At 36.2% G+C, this 19,032-nt stretch overlaps 2 protein-coding genes across 4 annotated transcripts; both read left to right on the forward strand.

Moving 5' to 3' along the window:
• Window positions 1-637: 637 nt before the first annotated feature.
• Window positions 638-6,182, forward strand: LOC103869299 (ubiquitin carboxyl-terminal hydrolase 14). Its single transcript, XM_009147359.3, has 20 exons — window positions 638-929; window positions 1,028-1,199; window positions 1,574-1,686; window positions 1,763-2,099; window positions 2,369-2,463; window positions 2,892-3,025; window positions 3,105-3,161; window positions 3,279-3,356; window positions 3,619-3,673; window positions 3,758-3,781; window positions 3,929-4,009; window positions 4,123-4,321; window positions 4,417-4,474; window positions 4,547-4,669; window positions 4,751-4,839; window positions 4,929-5,018; window positions 5,087-5,257; window positions 5,328-5,440; window positions 5,540-5,669; window positions 5,748-6,182. The coding sequence occupies exons 1-20, from the start codon at window positions 834-836 to the stop codon at window positions 5,924-5,926; spliced, it is 2,394 nt and encodes a 797-aa protein (XP_009145607.1). The 5' UTR covers window positions 638-833; the 3' UTR covers window positions 5,927-6,182.
• A 234-nt stretch (window positions 6,183-6,416) lies between these two features.
• On the forward strand, window positions 6,417-17,695 carry LOC103869301 (F-box protein At5g07610). 3 transcript variants are annotated; one of them, XR_004458166.1, is made up of 6 exons: window positions 6,417-7,663; window positions 7,861-7,948; window positions 9,652-10,809; window positions 10,925-12,534; window positions 13,231-14,380; window positions 14,490-16,010. XR_004458166.1 is itself a non-coding variant. In XM_033291562.1 (6 exons), exons 5-6 carry the CDS (start codon window positions 13,261-13,263, stop codon window positions 14,519-14,521), a joined length of 1,152 nt encoding a protein of 383 aa, XP_033147453.1. In that variant the 5' UTR covers window positions 6,417-7,663; window positions 7,861-7,948; window positions 9,652-10,809; window positions 10,925-12,534; window positions 13,231-13,260; the 3' UTR covers window positions 14,522-17,695. The 3 variants fall into 3 exon arrangements, 2 of the variants coding, with proteins under 2 accessions (XP_033147453.1, XP_033147452.1); XM_033291562.1 differs by having other exon boundaries at window positions 14,490-17,695; XM_033291561.1 differs by lacking the exons at window positions 10,925-12,534; window positions 13,231-14,380 and having other exon boundaries at window positions 14,490-17,695.
• Window positions 17,696-19,032: the final 1,337 nt, after the last annotated feature.

Below are 19,032 nucleotides of genomic sequence, written 5' to 3' on the forward strand. Positions count from 1 at the left end.
CTAAATATGCTTAGGCATTACGGTTTGTGTTTAAGTTGCCAAAATTAGTTAACTAAATCCCGCAATGAGCATTTACATGAATTCAACACTGAGTTGCATATCCACTTCATCAAGTTTGTTTGGTTACCTAACCGAATTTTCTTATTTCCAAAGTAGTATAAAATAAAAGAATACAAATTAGTAAAATAAACATGATGACCCAACAAAATTAGAATTGTAACATTTGAATTTAGTGTTTCAAACGTTAACCGAAAACGTTTCACCTAGGAACAATATACATAAACCTAATAATTATTTTCCAGTTGTTGACAAAAAAAAAATTATTTGCCAGTTATTTTACATATAGTTTATTTTCCTGTTTTGGATTGGGTAACTACAAAATCTATTGGGCCGTACAATATTCTCATGTGTACCCCAGGGATTGGGTAAATATAAAATCGTTATTGGGCCGTACAGTATTCTAATTTGTATTTTTATTATTATTATTATCCAAACTCTATCGAGAGAGTTTTCCCCAACTTGACACGATTTACTTTCGTTTTTCTTCATTATCCAAACTCTATCGAGAGAGTTTTCCTGATTTCCTCCATTTAGTGGAGTATATTTTTAAGCTTATCCAACAAATATTGGTTAACGAATTTTCCCCTACTTGACACGATTTACTTTCGTTTTTCTTATGAAACCCAAAAGTTGAGTCAAGAATCAAGAGAAAAGGACTTCAGCCGAACGTCACCGTTTCACCTGAAACCTTTTTAACAAAGACCTGCAGAGATAATCACAACACATTCAGCGTCTCTCCGTCGAGACTTGGCCTTCATCTCCAAAAACCCCTTATGGAGCTTCTCCGATCCAACTTGTCTAGGGTTCAGATCCCCGAACCCACCCACCGCATCTACAAGCACGAGTGTTGCCTCTCCTTCGACACCCCGGTAAACCTCTCGATAACCCCTCTCATAGCTCGTTTTCTTCTTATTGACTCTTTCGAAGTGGCGGCGACTCACTGATGTGTGGTGATGTTTTTTTACAGAGATCGGAAGGAGGATTGTTCGTAGACATGAACAGCTTCCTTGCTTTTGGAAAAGACTACGTTGCTTGGAATCACGAGAAGACGGGGAATCCTGTTTACCTCCACATCAAGGAGACTCCCAAGTCTGTTCCCGAGGATCGCCCTCTCAAGAAACCTACTCTCCTCGCTATTGGTATGAATCAATTCGCCTCGACCCCGATTCAGAAAAATATATAGTGCTGTTCGTTTGGTTGACGCAGCTACCTGCGGCTGCGTCGCCGTCAATTTTTTTTATAAACTCTTGTTAGTTTCATTGACGCCGGTACTGCGTCTGCGTCTAAATGCTGCTTCCTCGCGTTGATCGCCGAAAAAATCTGCTATTAATACTGCTTCGGCGTCTACGAAACGAACAACAACTATTTTCATTGACGGCAACGCCGAAAACTGCGGCAACCAAACGAACATGACTCATATATGCATTAATCATTTAATCCCTAACTGAATTGCAATGGCGTAACTGTTTTATAAGATTCTCATTTGAGGATTTTCTCGCTTGTAATTTTGCAGGTGTTGATGGAGGATTTGACAACAATGAGACTGAGTATGAGGAATCTTATAGCATAGTCATTCTTCCGGATTTTGTTTCACTTCCTTTCCCTTCTGTTGAACTACCAGAGAAGGTATTAGAGAAAGGATTTACAGCAACATGATCTATGCATGTATTTAGCTTTTTATTTATTTCGTGATTTATAATAGGTGAGGATTGCGGTTGATACTGTACTGAGTGCCGTTGGTGCTGAGCGGAGAGAGCAAGTTGCAGCTTGGACAGCTGAGGAGAAGAAAGCTAGTGAACATGCATTGACGCTGCAGCAGATCAAGAGCGGCGTTGTTATTCCTCCCTCTGGTTGGAAATGTGCCAAGTGTGATAAGAAGGAGAATCTCTGGCTTAATCTTACCGATGGGATGATTCTCTGTGGGAGGAAAAACTGGGATGGGACTGGTGGAAACAACCATGCTGTTGAGCACTACAAGGAAACAAGCTACCCTCTTGCTGTAAAGCTTGGAACTATCACCGCTGACTTGGAAGCAGCAGGTAATGGAAACTTGTCTTGTTTCCTTAATCTAATTTTACTCGCATCTGTAATATTCGTTGGAGAAATGTTTTATGTGGTTGGAATCGTGTACGTACATACATTGTCAAAATAAAGATGATTCCGTATTCACTGTTGTGAATAGATAATGTCAGTTGATTGCTAGCTTTCGGCTGGACTTCCTTCATCACTTTGTTTTTATGTGTTCATTTTCATGTTCTTGGGACGGTTTTAATATCTTTAGCACTTTCGGTTGCAAATATTTTGGCAGATGTTTATTCCTACCCGGAAGATGACAGTGTTTTGGACCCACTCCTGGCTCAGCATCTGGCCCATTTTGGAATCGACTTCTCCTCGATGCAGAAGGTCAGTATGGTCTTAGTCATGAATCTCGTAAACTGCGTTTTCATTAAAGGCTCAATCTTAGGTATTCTTGTAGTGTTGGGGCTTGTATAGATACCCTTTCTGGGTCACTTTGGTCAAGTGCTGGTTGTTCCTGAATGCTTCTCTCTTGAGCTCTTTTTTTTTTCTCACTATCAACTGCCACAAAACAACCTTGTTTTCTTCAACATCTTGTAAATACGTGGCACATGTAGGCACATGTATGAGGCTAAATTTCCCATTTGCCAAGAGCAAGTAGACTCACATCAGTGTTATTGCATACTATTTTATGCTATTTCTTGTTCTACTGTCCCTGTTTGCTAGTTTATTGCTTAAAGATATGTTATTTTGATAAAGCATCTTTTATCTGAACAATCTCGACTTTCTTGGGTTGTTTGAATCAATCTTTACAGACAGAAATGACAACTGCCGAAAGAGAACTTGATCAAAATACGAATTTTGATTGGAACCGTATACAAGAGAGTGGAAAAGAATTGGTGCCAGTTTTTGGACCTGGATATACTGGACTTGTCAATCTTGGGAACAGGTATTCTTTGTAATTAAAATCTTATCAGGGATTTCATTTCCTTGTTGATGCCTTATGCCCGTTTCATTTCCTTTGCTAGTTGCTACTTGGCAGCTACGATGCAGATTCTTTTCTCGACCCATTCGTTTATTTCAAGGTACTATTTGCAAGTAGATGGCATTAGCCTTGTTTCCTTTTATTACTTGTATTACTAAAGGCAAAACAAACCTTGTAGAATCCACTGTAGTAACTTCTGGTACTAAAATTGTTGCAGATACTTCTCACATCAGAGCTTAAAGTTGGCATTTGAAATGGCTCCTGCTGATCCAACTTTGGACCTCAATATGCAATTGTGAGTTTCTGCTAGAAAAAATATTACTATGTCTTATACTCTTGAGTTTCTGTTATCATACGGTTAAACTTTTGACACACTAAAGATAAAAAGGTTCTAACATTATATTTGTGGATGCTCTGTATCTGCATGATCCATCCTCAAGTTTTTGTTATTTCTCCGCTTGGTTCTAATATGCTGTTCAGTTTGTTTTAAATCTGATTTCCATGAGGAAAGTTGCATGTCGGTTTTGCATATTCATTTCCTAAATTTTTGGTGGCAGGACAAAGCTTGGACATGGTTTACTATCTGGGAAGTACTCTATTCCTGTAACAGAGGTATGAATATTTAAAGAGACTTATATTATCCAAACCACGGCATTTGGCCTCAGTACATTGATTTTCCCATTCTTATAAATGCAGAAGGATGCTGCAACTGCAGAAGCTGTAAGATTCTATTTGATATGTTTATTAAATATCTTGTCCATATTGTCTTTTGAATAAAATATACATACGCAAAGATGGCACACATTGTTTTGTACTGTGTTGATTTCTAATGACTTTACATATTTGCTTGGCTTTAATCGATAACAGAGGCAAGAAGGAATCCCTCCTCGCATGTTCAAATCGGTAGTTGCTGCTGGCCATGGAGAGTTCTCTTCTATGAGACAGCAGGTGAAAACCATGTCTCTTGGAATGTTAAGAATTTTGACTGGTGCTCCTGTCTACACATCTCTTTATTGAATTCATTAAGATTTCACACTAACTAGCACCATTCTGTTTTGGAGGATGCTCTCGACTTTTTCCTCCACTTGCTAGATAAAGTTGAGCGTGGCAACAACACGAAACCAGATTTAGACCCCTCGAGGAGCTTCAAGTTTGGAGTAGAAGAAAAGATCCTTTGTTCATCTGGGAAGGTCTCATATAATAAGAGGGATGACTGTATTCTTTCTTTGAACATTCCACTGCAGGAGGCAACTAATAAAGGTATATCTTGTTCTTCTCTGTTCTGCTTGCTTTTATCATTTGGCCTGTTCCTTAATTATGTGGTGTTTTGTTTTGCTATACCTTTGGTGATCAAGATGAATTAGAAGCCTTTAACAACCAGAAAGCAGGCAAAGGATTGGAAGAAAATAATATGTGAGTTAGTTGACTCAAGTTTAGTATATTTCATAGTTTCTCTGCAGTATCTAAGATATTTAGTCTAAGCAGGTCAACTGATGATATTGTACGCCCACGAGTTCCTTTAGAAGCTTGTCTAGCAACGTTTGCATCACCAGAGCAGATTCATGATTACTACAGCACTGCTCTGAAGGGAAAGACAACAGCTATCAAGTATGATGTTTCTTTTCTTAGTGAATCCTAGCACAAAATCAATGTATACTAATGTCTTTGAGTGGGTGAACATTTATGCAGGACAACTGGTTTGACATCTTTCCCAGATTACTTGGTCTTGCACATGCGGAAGTTTGTTATGGATGCAGGCTGGGTGCCAAAGAAGCTTGGTCTCTTGCTGAAGCACTAATCCTTTTAATGTTTCCCTACTTGCATTGTATATACAAATGCTTATTATATTTTTTTCTTGATGAGACAGATGTGTACATTGATGTTCCGGATGTAATTGATATCAGCCACATGCGCAGCAAAGGGCTTCAACCTGGAGAAGAACTGTTGCCAGATGCCGGTATGTCACTGATTTTGTAAAAGAATGCTAATTCGCCTGAATAATGGTTGACTTAATTCTGTATACAGTTCCAGAAGAAGTGATGGAAACTGCACAGCCTGTGGCCAATGAGGAGATAGTTGCACAACTCGTCTCAATGGGATTTAACCAGCTTCATTGCCAGAAAGCCGCCATAAATACGTCTAATGTTGGGGTTGAAGAGGCGACGAACTGGCTATTTTCTCACATGGATGATCCAGGTAACTGAATATATTTCCAGGCTTGATTTTACCAACCTATAACATGATGATGTATAAAATGTTATCATAGATATCGACGCACCAATCTCCCATCAGGCATCTGACGTTGACCAATCAAGCGTTGATACCTTAATCTCCTTTGGTTTTGCTGAAGAGGTTGCTCGAAAGGCACTCAAAGCCTCGGTAAAGTCTTTCTTTTAACGCTTTTGGGCAAATTAAATGTAGTTTTTTGGTGAGGATCTTTTTTTTTTTGGTCTCATTACCGACATTATTTATATTCAGGGAGGAGATATAGAGAAAGCAACAGATTGGATATTCAACAACCCTAATGCATCTGTTTCAGACATGGACGTTTCCTCTAGCAGTTCAGCGCAAACTCCAGCTCAGACTGGACTACCAGATGGAGGAGGGAGTTAGTTTCCTGAAAACTCTTTATTACCTTCCAAAACGTAGTCAGATCCCAATTCTAAAAGCTTCCAAAAAAATGCAGGATATAAGCTGTTTGGGATAGTAAGCCACATGGGAACATCAACGCACTGTGGTCACTATGTGGCACACATATTGAAAGAAGGTCGTTGGGTCATATTCAATGACAGCAAAGTAGGTATCTCGACAGATCCTCCTAAAGACATGGGTTATCTCTACTTCTTTCAGCGTCTCGAAAACTGATTAGGTAAACCGAGTGAGTGTTGAAATTTTATGGATGGAAAAGAAAAGAAACGAAAAGAAGAGACAGAAACTAGTCCTTTCTTTCTATAGAACTTTTAGGGTTTTAAGATTTGGATTGGGTTATGAATTGTTTGGTTTCCCAGTTTTTACTTGTCGATTATGGCGAAATTACTAATTTTGGTCTAGTGATGATAAAAGCATCAAGAACAGGTCTCTTTCTTTTGACTTCGAAAATTTGAAGATTAAAATGTCACAATCATGCACCCTGATTACAAAGCTTTCTCCGTCTCTCTTTTTATTTTTTTTAATATTAGGCTTATCTCCGCTTTGTCACATTTCATATATAGCATACGGTAGTAATCATTTTTGGTCATACATCCAAGAGAAAATATAGGCATCGTCCGTATAAATTGGTTATGATGAGGCGTCAGCTGCCTTTCTGGTTTAAGTTTCAGAATCGAACCGAACTCTTATAGCCCAGCCCGTATGTGTATCGGAGGAGATCTAAACTGAATCCGATCCTAAACTCAAATTTAACTCTGATCCTATCTGAAAGGATTTTATTGTCCGGTAGTTTGAGCATTGGATGTTACTCAAATTTAACCCGAACCAATTATGCTAAAAGTACCTAAAAGTTTGAAAAATCTTAGTTATAATATAAATAATATTGGAAGATTCTATTTAGGTTGGGTATGTTACAAATCTCCTTACACCCCAATTAATGGTAACAAATTATTTTACTTATAATTTGTATCTTTATAATTTTGTTATACTAGGACCGCACCACAGTTATTTTGCATGTTGCCATTTGGATCTTTAGTATCCGAAACAAATATTTCAAATATAAATAAATAAATAATTTAATAAAAATTAATTTAAATATAAAATATCATTTTTATTTTTAGTATCCTGTCATATATTACTTTTTCAACATCTACCTATGTTATTGACCACATTTATGAATATTTTAAAATCAGTCTAATATATACATTTGATTAATTATTTAATATGTACCCTTTCTATTTCAGATTACTTGTCATTGTAAGGTAAAATATTTGTTTCCAAATAAATATCGTTTTATAATTTTAATGTAAAATTTATTAGTTTTACATTTTAATCTATTTTTCAATTGATTAAAATATGGTTAAGTTTATTGATAATGATTTTTTTTATCTAGTAAATATACAAAATTAAATGTTTTTTCAATTTGTATATCGAAATCTAAAAGAACAAGTAATCTGAAACAAAGAAAGTATTAGTTTTTAAATAAATTTAAGTTTAAATAAATATTTTGGATAACCTGATAAAAACCCATCAGATATAAATAAAATAAAATATTTCGGATAAAAATATCCGACCACATCATGAAAAAAAGCGCCAAGATTCAAAAAGTTCTTTAAGTTTAAATTATCCGACTCGAAACCGAACTGCCTCGAGCTCACCTGTATAAAAGGGGATAATATCCCCGGATTCGCAAATCCCAATTAGTTTTCGACACTTTCTAGGGATCAAAAGCTAAATAAAACACTCGTCGCCACTCTAATCTGAGAATCAGCAACACGAATTGATTATTTTTCCTCTCTTAGCAAACACGTGTTTCTTCAGCATCTCGATTTTCACGGAAAAGAGAAAAACAAAAATAGATTCTTTTGCCGTCATGAAGAATTTGTTTCCGTTTTCGGACGCTCTTTCACTTCGTTCCACATTAATCTTTCGCCGTTATCTCGTCATTAAGAGGTAAGCGATGGTGTTTCTTTGCCGTTTTCTGATTCTGAATCCGTTACAGAGAGAGGTTTAGCGGTTGATGACGAAACGGAAACCAGATAGAATTGAATTATTGATTTGATGTGATCACGAGGGAATATTTAATAATTGATTTCTTGCTAAATTATTAAAATTTAGAAACTAAATTGTGAATTTTCGTTTTCAAAAAGGGAAGGAAAGCTTCGATGAAGGAGGGTCACGGCTGGAAGAAGATTATGAGTTTGTTGATTGTTGCTGAAGCAGAACACACCTCACAAGGTTAGCTGGTTTCTATTGTGCATTGATTAGGCATTGGGACATCATCAACAATGCTTTTGTTGTTTCCTTTTATTTCATATGTTTCTTCTTTCTGCCAATTACACTGAACGTAGTAGTTCTGCATATATATTACTAAACCTCTGTTTTAGATAAAATGACTATTTCTTTAAGTTTTCTTTTAAAATGTGCATTTTATCATTCATTGTTGCTCTTCCTAAAGTCTGCATTTTCTGAATTCTGTATTCTGGAAAATGGCGGAATCCATAGCTCATTTTCTCTGCATTTTTAGGAACTCATGGCCAAAATTGCGGGTACATATGCTCACATTTGACACTGTAATATTTTTGTGAGAGGGTTCATTTCTAAACCAATGCATGTATTAGATTGTACACTGTTTATACACTATATTCCAGTTAATTGAAATATCAAATTGTCCATATGAATAGACTTGCAAGCATTTCCTCTAGTCAAATTTTAAAACAAAATTATTTAGCAACTAAATTAAAGCCGTTGACGGAGTTAATACTTTTGAACACTTTCAATCATTCCCTCTGCTAAATATCCGAAAAAGTAACAAGTTAACTTAGTTTTCGAGTACATAGCAACTCTATTATGGTATTCAATATGTTTATATATTTATCTATGATCTTGTTGTGAATGCAAACAAAGTCTCATATTAGAAGTTTAGGCAAATAATGTTTAGTATATAAAAGGATGTCCACCAACTCTGATAGTACGAGATCTTTTGGTAAAGGGCCCAATAGCAAAGCCATGCGGTCTTACCTCTTAAGCCCAAAGTGGACAATATCGTACTAATTGGCCTAGGCAAGATTGGATATGGGCTCGAGAAATCCCAAGAGATCTGAGTTTTGCAACATGATAACTTGTTAGATTTGTTTCCTTTGGTTAGGTTTAGGTATGATCATTTATATGTGGTTCTGATGCTTTGAAGATATGTAACAGACGCTGATGAAACAGTTATTTTGATTCCGTGGTGACGGATTTTGCATTTTGCTTCTGCAACAAATTCTTGATTTTGCCTAGGTGTATAATGATTCTCCTTTCTCGATCTAACAATAACTTATTTATTATCATGACATGATAATTTTCTATGCGGTTTAGAAAATAAAAGCCATTGGTTTTAGAAGGCTTAGCCCCTAGGCGGCGCCGCCTAGATCGCTTTTTAGAACAGATCATATTTCTAGGCTCTTTGTTTTTTTTTTCAATTTTCCTTGTATGAAAGAAGGCTTTGATGCAATTTCTTCTCTATTAAGCCCTTTTGCTTGGTTCTGATGGGTGTTTGGTGTTTGGTAGCTCTTTTTGTTGGTCTTTATCTGATGGATACCAAGGGGTAACTATGTTTTAGAAGGCTTAGCGCTTAGGCGACGCCATCTAGAACGCTTTTTAGAACACTGATTTAGATCATATTTCTAGGCTCTAGGGATTAGTTTTCAATTGTTAGAAATTATCATTTTAAGTTCTCATGCATAGATCATTTTCCTTTGGCTTGGTTCTGATTGGTGTTTGTTAGGTGTCTTTTTGGTCTTTATCTGATGGATACCAAGGGGTAACTATGTTTATGTATGAGTAGTTAGCAGTTGTGTGCTGCTTACAGTCAGATAAATACACACACATGTTGCAAATATATCTGTTTCTGAAACCTTTTTTTTATGGGCTAATCAATGTTTTTTTTGTCCATGCAGAGCCTTAGCAACAAGAAGCGAACAAAAAAATGGTCGAGACGCGAGCTCAGCATCGAAGGCGAGTGACATCACAGACATGGGGTAAGGTAGAAGGTGCCGAAGATGTGTTTCATGACATCTTATCTCGACTGTCAGTAAGGTCTATCCGTTCATTCAAAACGGTTAACAGATACTGGCATGCCTCAATTAGCAACAAACATTTTGCTACAAAACAGCTAGCTCAGTCGAGAAAGAAGCCCTCATACATAGCTTGTCCTAGAGCAGACAAGGCTATGAAGTTGTACTTGTTGAAGCCAGGGAAGTTCAACTATCGACACCATGCTACAGTTGATCCTCCGGGAAGAAGCGCTGATCACAGCATGCACATGATAGCATCGTTCAATGGATTAGTATGCTGCATCAACCAACTCTGTGATGAAAATGAAGATCATCAGATATGGATTTGCAATCCCTCTACTGAAGAGACTCTGCTTCTTCCTCAAGGCAGACCATCTGTTTGGACTGAACCAAGTATTGGAGTTGCATATGGTCCTGACATTAGCGACTACAAAATTTTCCGCATATTCTGTGTGGGCAGGAGAAACGCTGGAAAAGGGGATTATCTCTACGAATGTGAGGTGTATTCATCTAGCAGTGGTGCGTGGAGGGGCATCGGCCCTGTGCTTCATCTTCCAATGTATGTTTACTTCCGTCCACACAGATCCGCTCATGTCTTTGCAGGAGGGAAGATCTACTGGCTGGTTTCTCTGAAAGATCCTGCAGGTATAATGCTCTCTGTGGATATGGAGGAGAACTTCGAAGTTATGAAGCTGCCTTACTATTCAACAGACCTGCGTGACGAAGACAGGATAACAGTTACGACGTATCTGATAAACCTGGGAGGATCTCTGTCACTTGTAGTTCTACATGTGGATTACTTTGACGTATGGGAGTGGACAGAAGCTAGTTGGGTACTTGTAATCGAAGATTATTTGCCATTCATGAACTTTTGTGATATTGTATTATTCATGACCTCGTCAGAGAAGGAGATCCTGTTTGTGACTGAGTCGCACTTGTGGACTTATCATTTGGATACTAGAAAGTGGAGAAAAAGGGGCAGGCCTCCTACTCGATTTACGAATCCTGCTATCTTCCCCTTCACCGAAAGCCTTCTTCCATGTAAGCTCTATGTTTGTAAATAGTCTATATAGACACATACATGTATGTATGATATAATATGTCTCCTTTTTCATTGCTCTCTAATACAATGTGATATGTTGTTTTATTGAGCCAGGCAATGGTGGGGTGAGGCTAGCAGGAAAGTGAAGATGAGTATTTATTATCTCTGGCTTGCTGGTGGTGATGGACAAAGTCTTTGCGTGGTGGTGCTTGATTTATGTTGCAAGAGGCTGTGTGTTTCTCACTGGATACTCTGTTTTTATTTTTCTGTTCTAAAACTTTCCATTTCGTTTAAGCTTTCTGGTTTGCATCATGTCCTAATCTTTTGGTTTTGAACTTTGTGTGTTTTCCGTTTGTTGGTGTAAAAACTTATTTGTGACATTTGTTTTTGGTGTAAAGCCTTTATGACTTTATCAATAGTAATAAGCTTTGTCTTGTCTCGGAAGCAGAACACACTTCACAAGGTTAGTTTCTACTGTGTTCATATACATTGATTTGACAATAAGGAAAGTAACAAATATGTATCCGTTAACATCATCATACACATTGATTAGTGTGCACTAGAAAGAATTGTATTCTGCTTGAGGACTACTTCTATATGCCTAAGATAGAATGATTCTCATCTGTTCTGCATGGATTTGGAATGGGACTTGCTGCTCTATATGAAATCAAATGCGACTTTTTTCTCTTAAATTTCTGAAAAACTATCCTTTCTGAATTTAAATAATTGATTTTTTTTGGTGCAAAATGGACCCATTAATTAGACATCTAACTAGGCAACAAATAAAATTTTTTGAGCTTTTTCTCGCCATTTTTTCTTATTAAGATGAGCATTTTACCAGTCATTGTTGCTATTCCTAGAGTCTGCATTTTCTGAAATCTGTATTTTGGAAAATGGCAGAATATATACATCTCATTTTCTCTGCATGTATATAACATGTAAGCAAGTTATTAGGAACTCATGGCCAAAAGGTGGATAGATATGAATGCCCATTTGACACTCTAATTTTTTTGTGGGAGGGTTCCATTCTAAATCAATGCATGTATTAGATTGTACTCTGTTATACACTGTATTCCAGTAAGTTGAAATATCAAAATGTCCATGAGAATAAAATTATTCTTGCTTAAATAAACTTGCAATCATTTTCCTCTAGTCATATCTTAAAACAAAATTATTTAGCAACTAAATTAAAGCCGTTGACGGAACTAATACTTTTGAACACTTTCAATCAATCCCTCTAGTCAATATCCGAAAAAATAACAAGTTAACTATAGTTTTCGACGGCTTTCAAGTATATAGCAACTCTATTATGGTATTCAATATGTTTATATGTGTATCTAAGATCTTGTTGTGAATGCAAACAAAGTCTCCTATTAGAAGTTTAGACAAATAATGTTTAGTATATAAAACGATGTCCACCAACGCTGATTAATACGAGATTTTTGGGAAAGAGCCCAATAACAAAGCTATGCGGTCTTACCTCTTAAGCCCAAAGTGGACAATATCGTACTAATGGGCTGATATGGGCTCGAGAAAACCCAACAGATCTGAATTTTGCAACATGATAATTTGTTAGATTTGTTTCCTTTGGTTAGGATTAGGTATGATCATTTATATGTGGTTCTGATTCTTTAAAGATATGCAAAAAACGGCGATGAAACAATTATTTTGATTCCGGGGCGACGGATTTTGCTTCTGCAACAAATTCTTGATTTTGCGTTGGTGTATAATGTTTCTTCTTTCTCGATCTAACAATAACTTATTTATTATCATGACATTATAATTTTCTATGCGGTTTAGAAAACAATAGCCATTGGTTTTAGAAGGCTTAGCCCTTAAGCACCGCTGCCTAGATCGCTTTTTAGAACACTGGTTTAGATCATATTTCTAGGCTCTTTGTCTTTTTTTTTTCAGTTTTTCCTTATACATAGATATGAAAGAAGGCTTTGATGCATTTTCCTCTCTGTTAAGCCCTTTTGCTTGGTTCTGATGGGTGTTTGGTGTTTGTTAGCTCTTTTTTTTTGGTCTTTATCTGATGGATACCAAGGGGTAACTATGTTTATGAAGGCTTAGCGCTTAGGCGACGCCATCTCGAACGCTTTTTAGAACACTGATTTAGATCATATTTCTAGGCTCTAGGGATTAGTTTTCAGTTGTTAGAAATTATCATGCATAGATATGAAAGAAGGGTTTGATGCATTTTCCCTTCTGCTAAACCCTTTTGCTTGGTTCTGATTGGTGTATGTTAGCTGTCTTTTCGGTCTTTATCTGATGGATACCAAGAGGTGACTATGTTTTTGTTTGAGTAGTTAGCAGTTGTGTGCTGCTTACAGTCAGATAAACACACATACATGCTGCAAATATATCTGTTTCTGAAACTTTTTTATGGGCTAACCAATTCTTTTTTTTTGTCGATGCAGAGCCTTAGCAACAAGAAACAAACAAAAAAAATGGTCGAGACGCGAGCTCAGCATCGCAGGCGAGTGACATCACTGACATGGGATGACGTAGAATCTAAACAAGATGTCTTTCGTGACATCTTATCTCGACTCTCAGTAAGGTCTATCCGTTCAGTGAAAACGGTTAACAGATACTGGCGTGACTCAGTTAGGGACAAACATTTTGCTACGATACATCTCGATCAATCGAGAAAGAAGCCCTCATACATAGCTTGTCCTAGAGTAAACAACGCTATGGAGCTGTATTTGTTGAAGCCAGGGGAGTTTGACTTTCGACACCACGCTACAGTTGATCCTCCGGGAAGAAACGCTGAGCACCACATGCTCATGATAGCATCGTTCAATGGATTAGTATGCTGCATCAACCAACTCTCTGATGAAAATGAAGAAGATTACCAGATATGGATCTGCAATCCTTCTACTGAACAGACTCTGCTTCTTCCTCAGGGCCGACCATCGTTTTGGACTAAACCAAGCATCGGAGTTGCTTATGGTCCTGACATGAGCGAGTACAAAATTTTCCGCATAGTCTCTGATGGTGAGAATGGAGCAGGTTTGCACATAGAGTGTGAGGTGTATTCTTCTAGCACTGGTGCGTGGAGGATCATCGGCGCTGTGCCTCATCTTCCAATGTATGTTTTTCTTATCCCACACAGATCCAGTCATGTCTTTGTAGGAGGAAAAATCTACTGGCTTGTTTCTTTGGAAGATCCTGGTATAATCCTCTACGTGGATATGGAAGAGAGATTTGGAGTTATGGAGCTGCCTTACTATTCACCAGACCTGCGTTACGAAGACAGGATGACAGTTACGACGTATCTGATAAACCTGGGAGGATCTCTGTCACTTGTAGTTCTACATGTGGATTACTTTGACATATGGGAGTGGAAAGAAGCTAGTTGGGTACTTGTAATCGAAGATTATTTGCCATTCATGAACTTTTCTGAAACTGTATTATTCCTGACGTCATCAGAGAAGGAGATCCTGTGTGTGACTGAGTGGCAATGGTGGACTTATCATGTGAATACTAGAAAGTGGGAAGAAAGGGGCGGGCCTCCTACTCAATTTACGAGTCCTGCTATGTTCCCCTTCACCGAAAGCCTTCTTCCATGTAAGCTCTCTTTGTCTGTAAATAGTCTATATATACATGTATGTACGATAGTATGTTTCCTTCTTCATTGCTCTCTAATACAATGTGATATGTTGTTTTATTGAGCCAGGCAATGGTGGGGTGAGGCTAGAAGGAAGGTGAAGAAGAGTATTTATCATTTCTGGCTTGCTGGTGGTGATGGACAAAGTCTTTGCGTGGTGGTGCTTGATTTATCTTGCAGAGGCTGTGAACATCTCACTGGATATTCTGTTTTTATTTTTCCGTTCTAAAACTTCTCATTTCGTTTAAGGTTTCTGGTTTGCATCATGTCCTAAACTTTTGGTTTTGTACTTTGTGTTTTATCGTTTGTTTCGGTTTGTAAACCTTTATCAACAGTAATAAGCTGTGTTTCCGAACCAAGGTTTTCATCCTACTATATAAAAGGAACTAAATCCTAGCTTTTCTAGAAGTGCCACATGGGCAAAATAATCTCCACCTATCAAACTGCCATGTCACTAACGGACTGGGCTTCGAATTAAAATTGCAATAAAAGATTTGGGTTTCGTTGTCGCTTACAAAAATCTCGGTTTGTCTACGATTTGCCGGTAGGCCAGATAAAAAAAAATCCCGCAGCCGAGCCCATTAACCCAAATCACCGTCTTCATAAAACTATTTCCTTCGGACAATTACTTATTTCAACTGTCAAACTATTTTCTTTTGAATTTTCTATTTTTTCAGATAATTTATTATTTCTACTGTTTTCTTTAACAATGTGTGAACCGGTTAAGTTTCCTTTCATCTTAAAATTGTCCGTCCAAGATAACACAACCCCCTCATTTCATACACAGACACTATAAATTTCTAAAAAAAACCTAAATTCTACTATCAAACCCACCCAACAAATTTACAACTACCAGTTCCAATTACTCATGCTTCGACCTCATTCAAATAATTATGGGCCAGCCTACATAACCATGTCAATAATTTAAAAAAAAAACAAACAAACCATAACTATGTTCACTTCAAAAAAATATGAAATTAATAAAAGATGGGGAATACAAAATAATTCTCATTCTTATCTATGCAGAACATACAGCAGAAGATCAAAACAATTGGGGCGACACCCTCGGACCGCATCCAATAATCGTTAGGATCATTAGGATGTGGCCCATCACAAATCACAAAAATAAAAATACTTTTCTAGGAACAACTTTCATTTGTCTTGACATCCAGATTTGTCTTAAAAATACTTACTTTTAATTATTCCAACTACATTTCAAATGATGGCTTTTAACCACTAAACAAGAACAAATAATGGAAGAGAGGGTGTCTATTTCTACGTCTAACACAATCTACCAACGCTTCGAAGAAGGAAAAATTTATCACATTAGATATTTTAATCTTCTTTCCAATAACCAACGGTACAGACTTACCGTTCAACCATACATAATCAATATCAATGAGACAACAATTATTACACTGATTCAAGAAAACATTCCACCGATCCCTTCATACATATTCCGGCCCCAACGCTACCACCAGTTGATCATGTTAGCAAATGCAACCAACTTCCTCCCAGGTTAAAAAAAAACAATAACTCTCTCACATACAAATAAATACTAAATTTTTGTCCCTAAAACCAAATTATTCATAAAGATGTTGTTGGCCGCATATACCTCATCCAAGGAAGTGATTTATATAACCACTACACAGATTCAAAAATCATCATTGGATTGCGTTTAGACATGTACTAACTTTTTATTAAATAACAATTGGTTTACAACTAAACAAAATATAATACAATAATTATTTGTAGATCGAAATTGGTACGTCTAACTTTATGGGACAAGAAGGAGTCTAATTTCAGAGAGTTAAATCACATATATACTAGAAAAAAACAAATCGTAATCATCACAAGTATCATTCCACGGTTACATGAACGTAATAAACTAAACATAAAGTTTATGTCAAAATAAATGCTTACAAATATTTGACTTTTTCAGGAAAACTATCACTCACAACCACACCTGGATCGTGCTTCTATTTTGACAACGATATTGGTATCATACAACGCTTCCAAAAGAGGAATAAACTTCTATCCTAAGCCTCATAGCAAACGACACCAGCCAACTTTAAAAAAAATTACGTTACCGCTTCCTACGTCAATTAAATAGGCACACTCAAATACTATTTTCTCTTACGAATATTGAATTCCTCAAAAAAATTTATTATTCAAATTTACTGTTGTTTTAAAAAAAATGATCACCGCTTCCAACGTCTTCGCATTATAAAATAAACAAAACATAACTTACCCTTTCAGAAACTTTAAAACTTTCAATTTTAATTGAACTGGACTTTTATTAAACATGTAATCCGCGCGAAGCGCGGATACCGACTCTAGTTTATATAAAAAGGGAAGCGTTAGTGATTTGTCCAGGGCCCGGCTTACACAGGAAAACTTTTGCGACCGTCCCAAGTCCATTCTTCTATTTTTAATAGGTAAACAATTTATTTAAATAAATACTTATCATAGTTTGACAAAAATATTTATCAGAAACATTTTTAAGAATATAAGAAAGAGTGTCTCTCTACAAACACATCCAGTAACTATCTGGAACAAAGGAGCTTATCATGCCGGTTCCTGCTTTCATTGTAATCAATTGAGGCACTTAGAATCGTTTGGCTATGCAAGAGTTTATTATGATTCTCTGCCGGCAGGAGGAACCTCTTCTTTGCGGCCTTTCAGATGGGAAGTGAAGGTCTTTCAAAATTTTCATTGACAGCATGGAAACTAAATATGGGTTGGTCAGCCATGACATAAATAAGTTACTACAATCTCATCAATCATGTCTAGAAGAAAAAAAACTACTAGTAAAAAACCTGATTTTTTGGTAGAAAATTTTATAATTGAAGATTTTTAACCTTTTCCCATGATATAAATATTTTTCAACATTTCAGAAAAATATTTTGAAGTTTAGGAAAAAAATCAAATGGATAATGGTAAATATCTTTTCAGTGTAGTACTTAACACTAACAAAAAAAATATTTTTTGAAATCAAAAATGCAAAAATCATCCACATGAACAAATATGGAGGACAGCCGACCTAACTCATAATTTTTCATAACTACAATTTCCATCACTCTCTGATCATGAGATACCCCAAGACTATCTGCTAAATCTATGACAATTTCTCAATGTGTCTTGAAAGTTGAAACAATAAATAAAATCCTTACTTTACACTACAAATTTCACCGAATCTTTCCTAACCATTTTTTCAAAAAAAAAAGAAGTATATATATATATATTTTTTTCCTAGGGAATTTACCAAAACTAACTCACAACTTGATTTTAACCCCAAACCTATATCCAAACTTGAATCAAATGCAAAACTAACCTAAACGCCTTGTGAAATTACAGCTCAGCCCCTTGTGACCAAACAAAAAAACATAAGCTATTTTTATGAATATAGCCCTAGTAAGTCGTCTGAGTCGTCTAAGATGTTGGAAGTCGTCTGGACAACTTCAAAGTAAGTCTTCTGGTGTAGTTTATCTTAAAAATAATTTATAATTAAAAAAAAAAATATTTTGAGAAGCGAAAAATTAAAATCATGTAATTATAAACAGTTTTAAGTGATATAAATTAAAATATAACAAAATTGAATTATTTTCAACATAGTTGAGTATAGGTAGTGAATCATGGTATTTTTTGGTCTAGGGTTTGGCAACATATGTTGTAGTATTGTATGTATACTTAGGGTTAGATTTTGGGAAGCTTGAATGTTTTTTTGAAAAATTAATTTTTTACGTATACGTGTTTATTTTTGTGTATAATAAACACTTTTGAAATTTAATTTGATTTTAGGAAGTGTCTAGTTTGTTAATTAAGTTTAGGGGTTATGTTTAGGGTCTAGACGACTTACATTTCAGTCGTCTGGTGAAGAAATTAAAACAGACGACTTACATGTAAGTCGTCCAAATATTCCCGCCTAAAATTTTTTAAACAATTATTTTCCCGCTTAAATAATTTAAACCAGACGACTTACAAGTAAGTCGTCTGGAAAGTCGTCTGGAAAATCTTCTATTTTAGTTTCCCGCTAAAAATATTTTAATTTCTCGCTAAAAATATTAAACTCTTCTGGACGACTTACAAGTAAGTCGTCTAGGAAGTCGTCTGAATCAAAAATATTTAACCTGATTGGATTTTTTGTCTCCCTATATAAAGAAAAATTTACACATTCTCTCTCCTCCTCTCAAATGGCTGCAACAAAAATGTAAAGTTCATCATTTTAAAACTCTTCAACCTCTCTCTAATCTCTTTGACTTGAAAACACCAAACTTTATATGAATTTTTCAGTTTTGTCTCATGTATTTCTTACTAATCTATCTCTTTTGCTGGTTTTTAATCAGATGGTACTCATCTTCCATTAATTTAAAGGTAGATCTATTAATTTTAGATATGTACTTTTGTGTGTTCTATAAAGGTAGATTTATCTAATCTTCCACTCAGTTTCTCTATTTTAAGTCATTTGAACGTTTTTGGATATGCAGGTTTTTCAGATCTGGATTTGAAGTCCAGATGACTTCCATGAAGTCCAGACGACTTCGAGGAAGTCTTCCAGACGACTTCGAGGAAGTCTTCCAGGACTTCATGGAAGTCTTCTGACGAAGTCTTC

Source organism: Brassica rapa, chromosome A05 (assembly GCF_000309985.2).
Source record: "Brassica rapa cultivar Chiifu-401-42 chromosome A05, CAAS_Brap_v3.01, whole genome shotgun sequence".
In the NCBI taxonomy this organism is placed as follows: domain Eukaryota; kingdom Viridiplantae; phylum Streptophyta; class Magnoliopsida; order Brassicales; family Brassicaceae; genus Brassica; species Brassica rapa.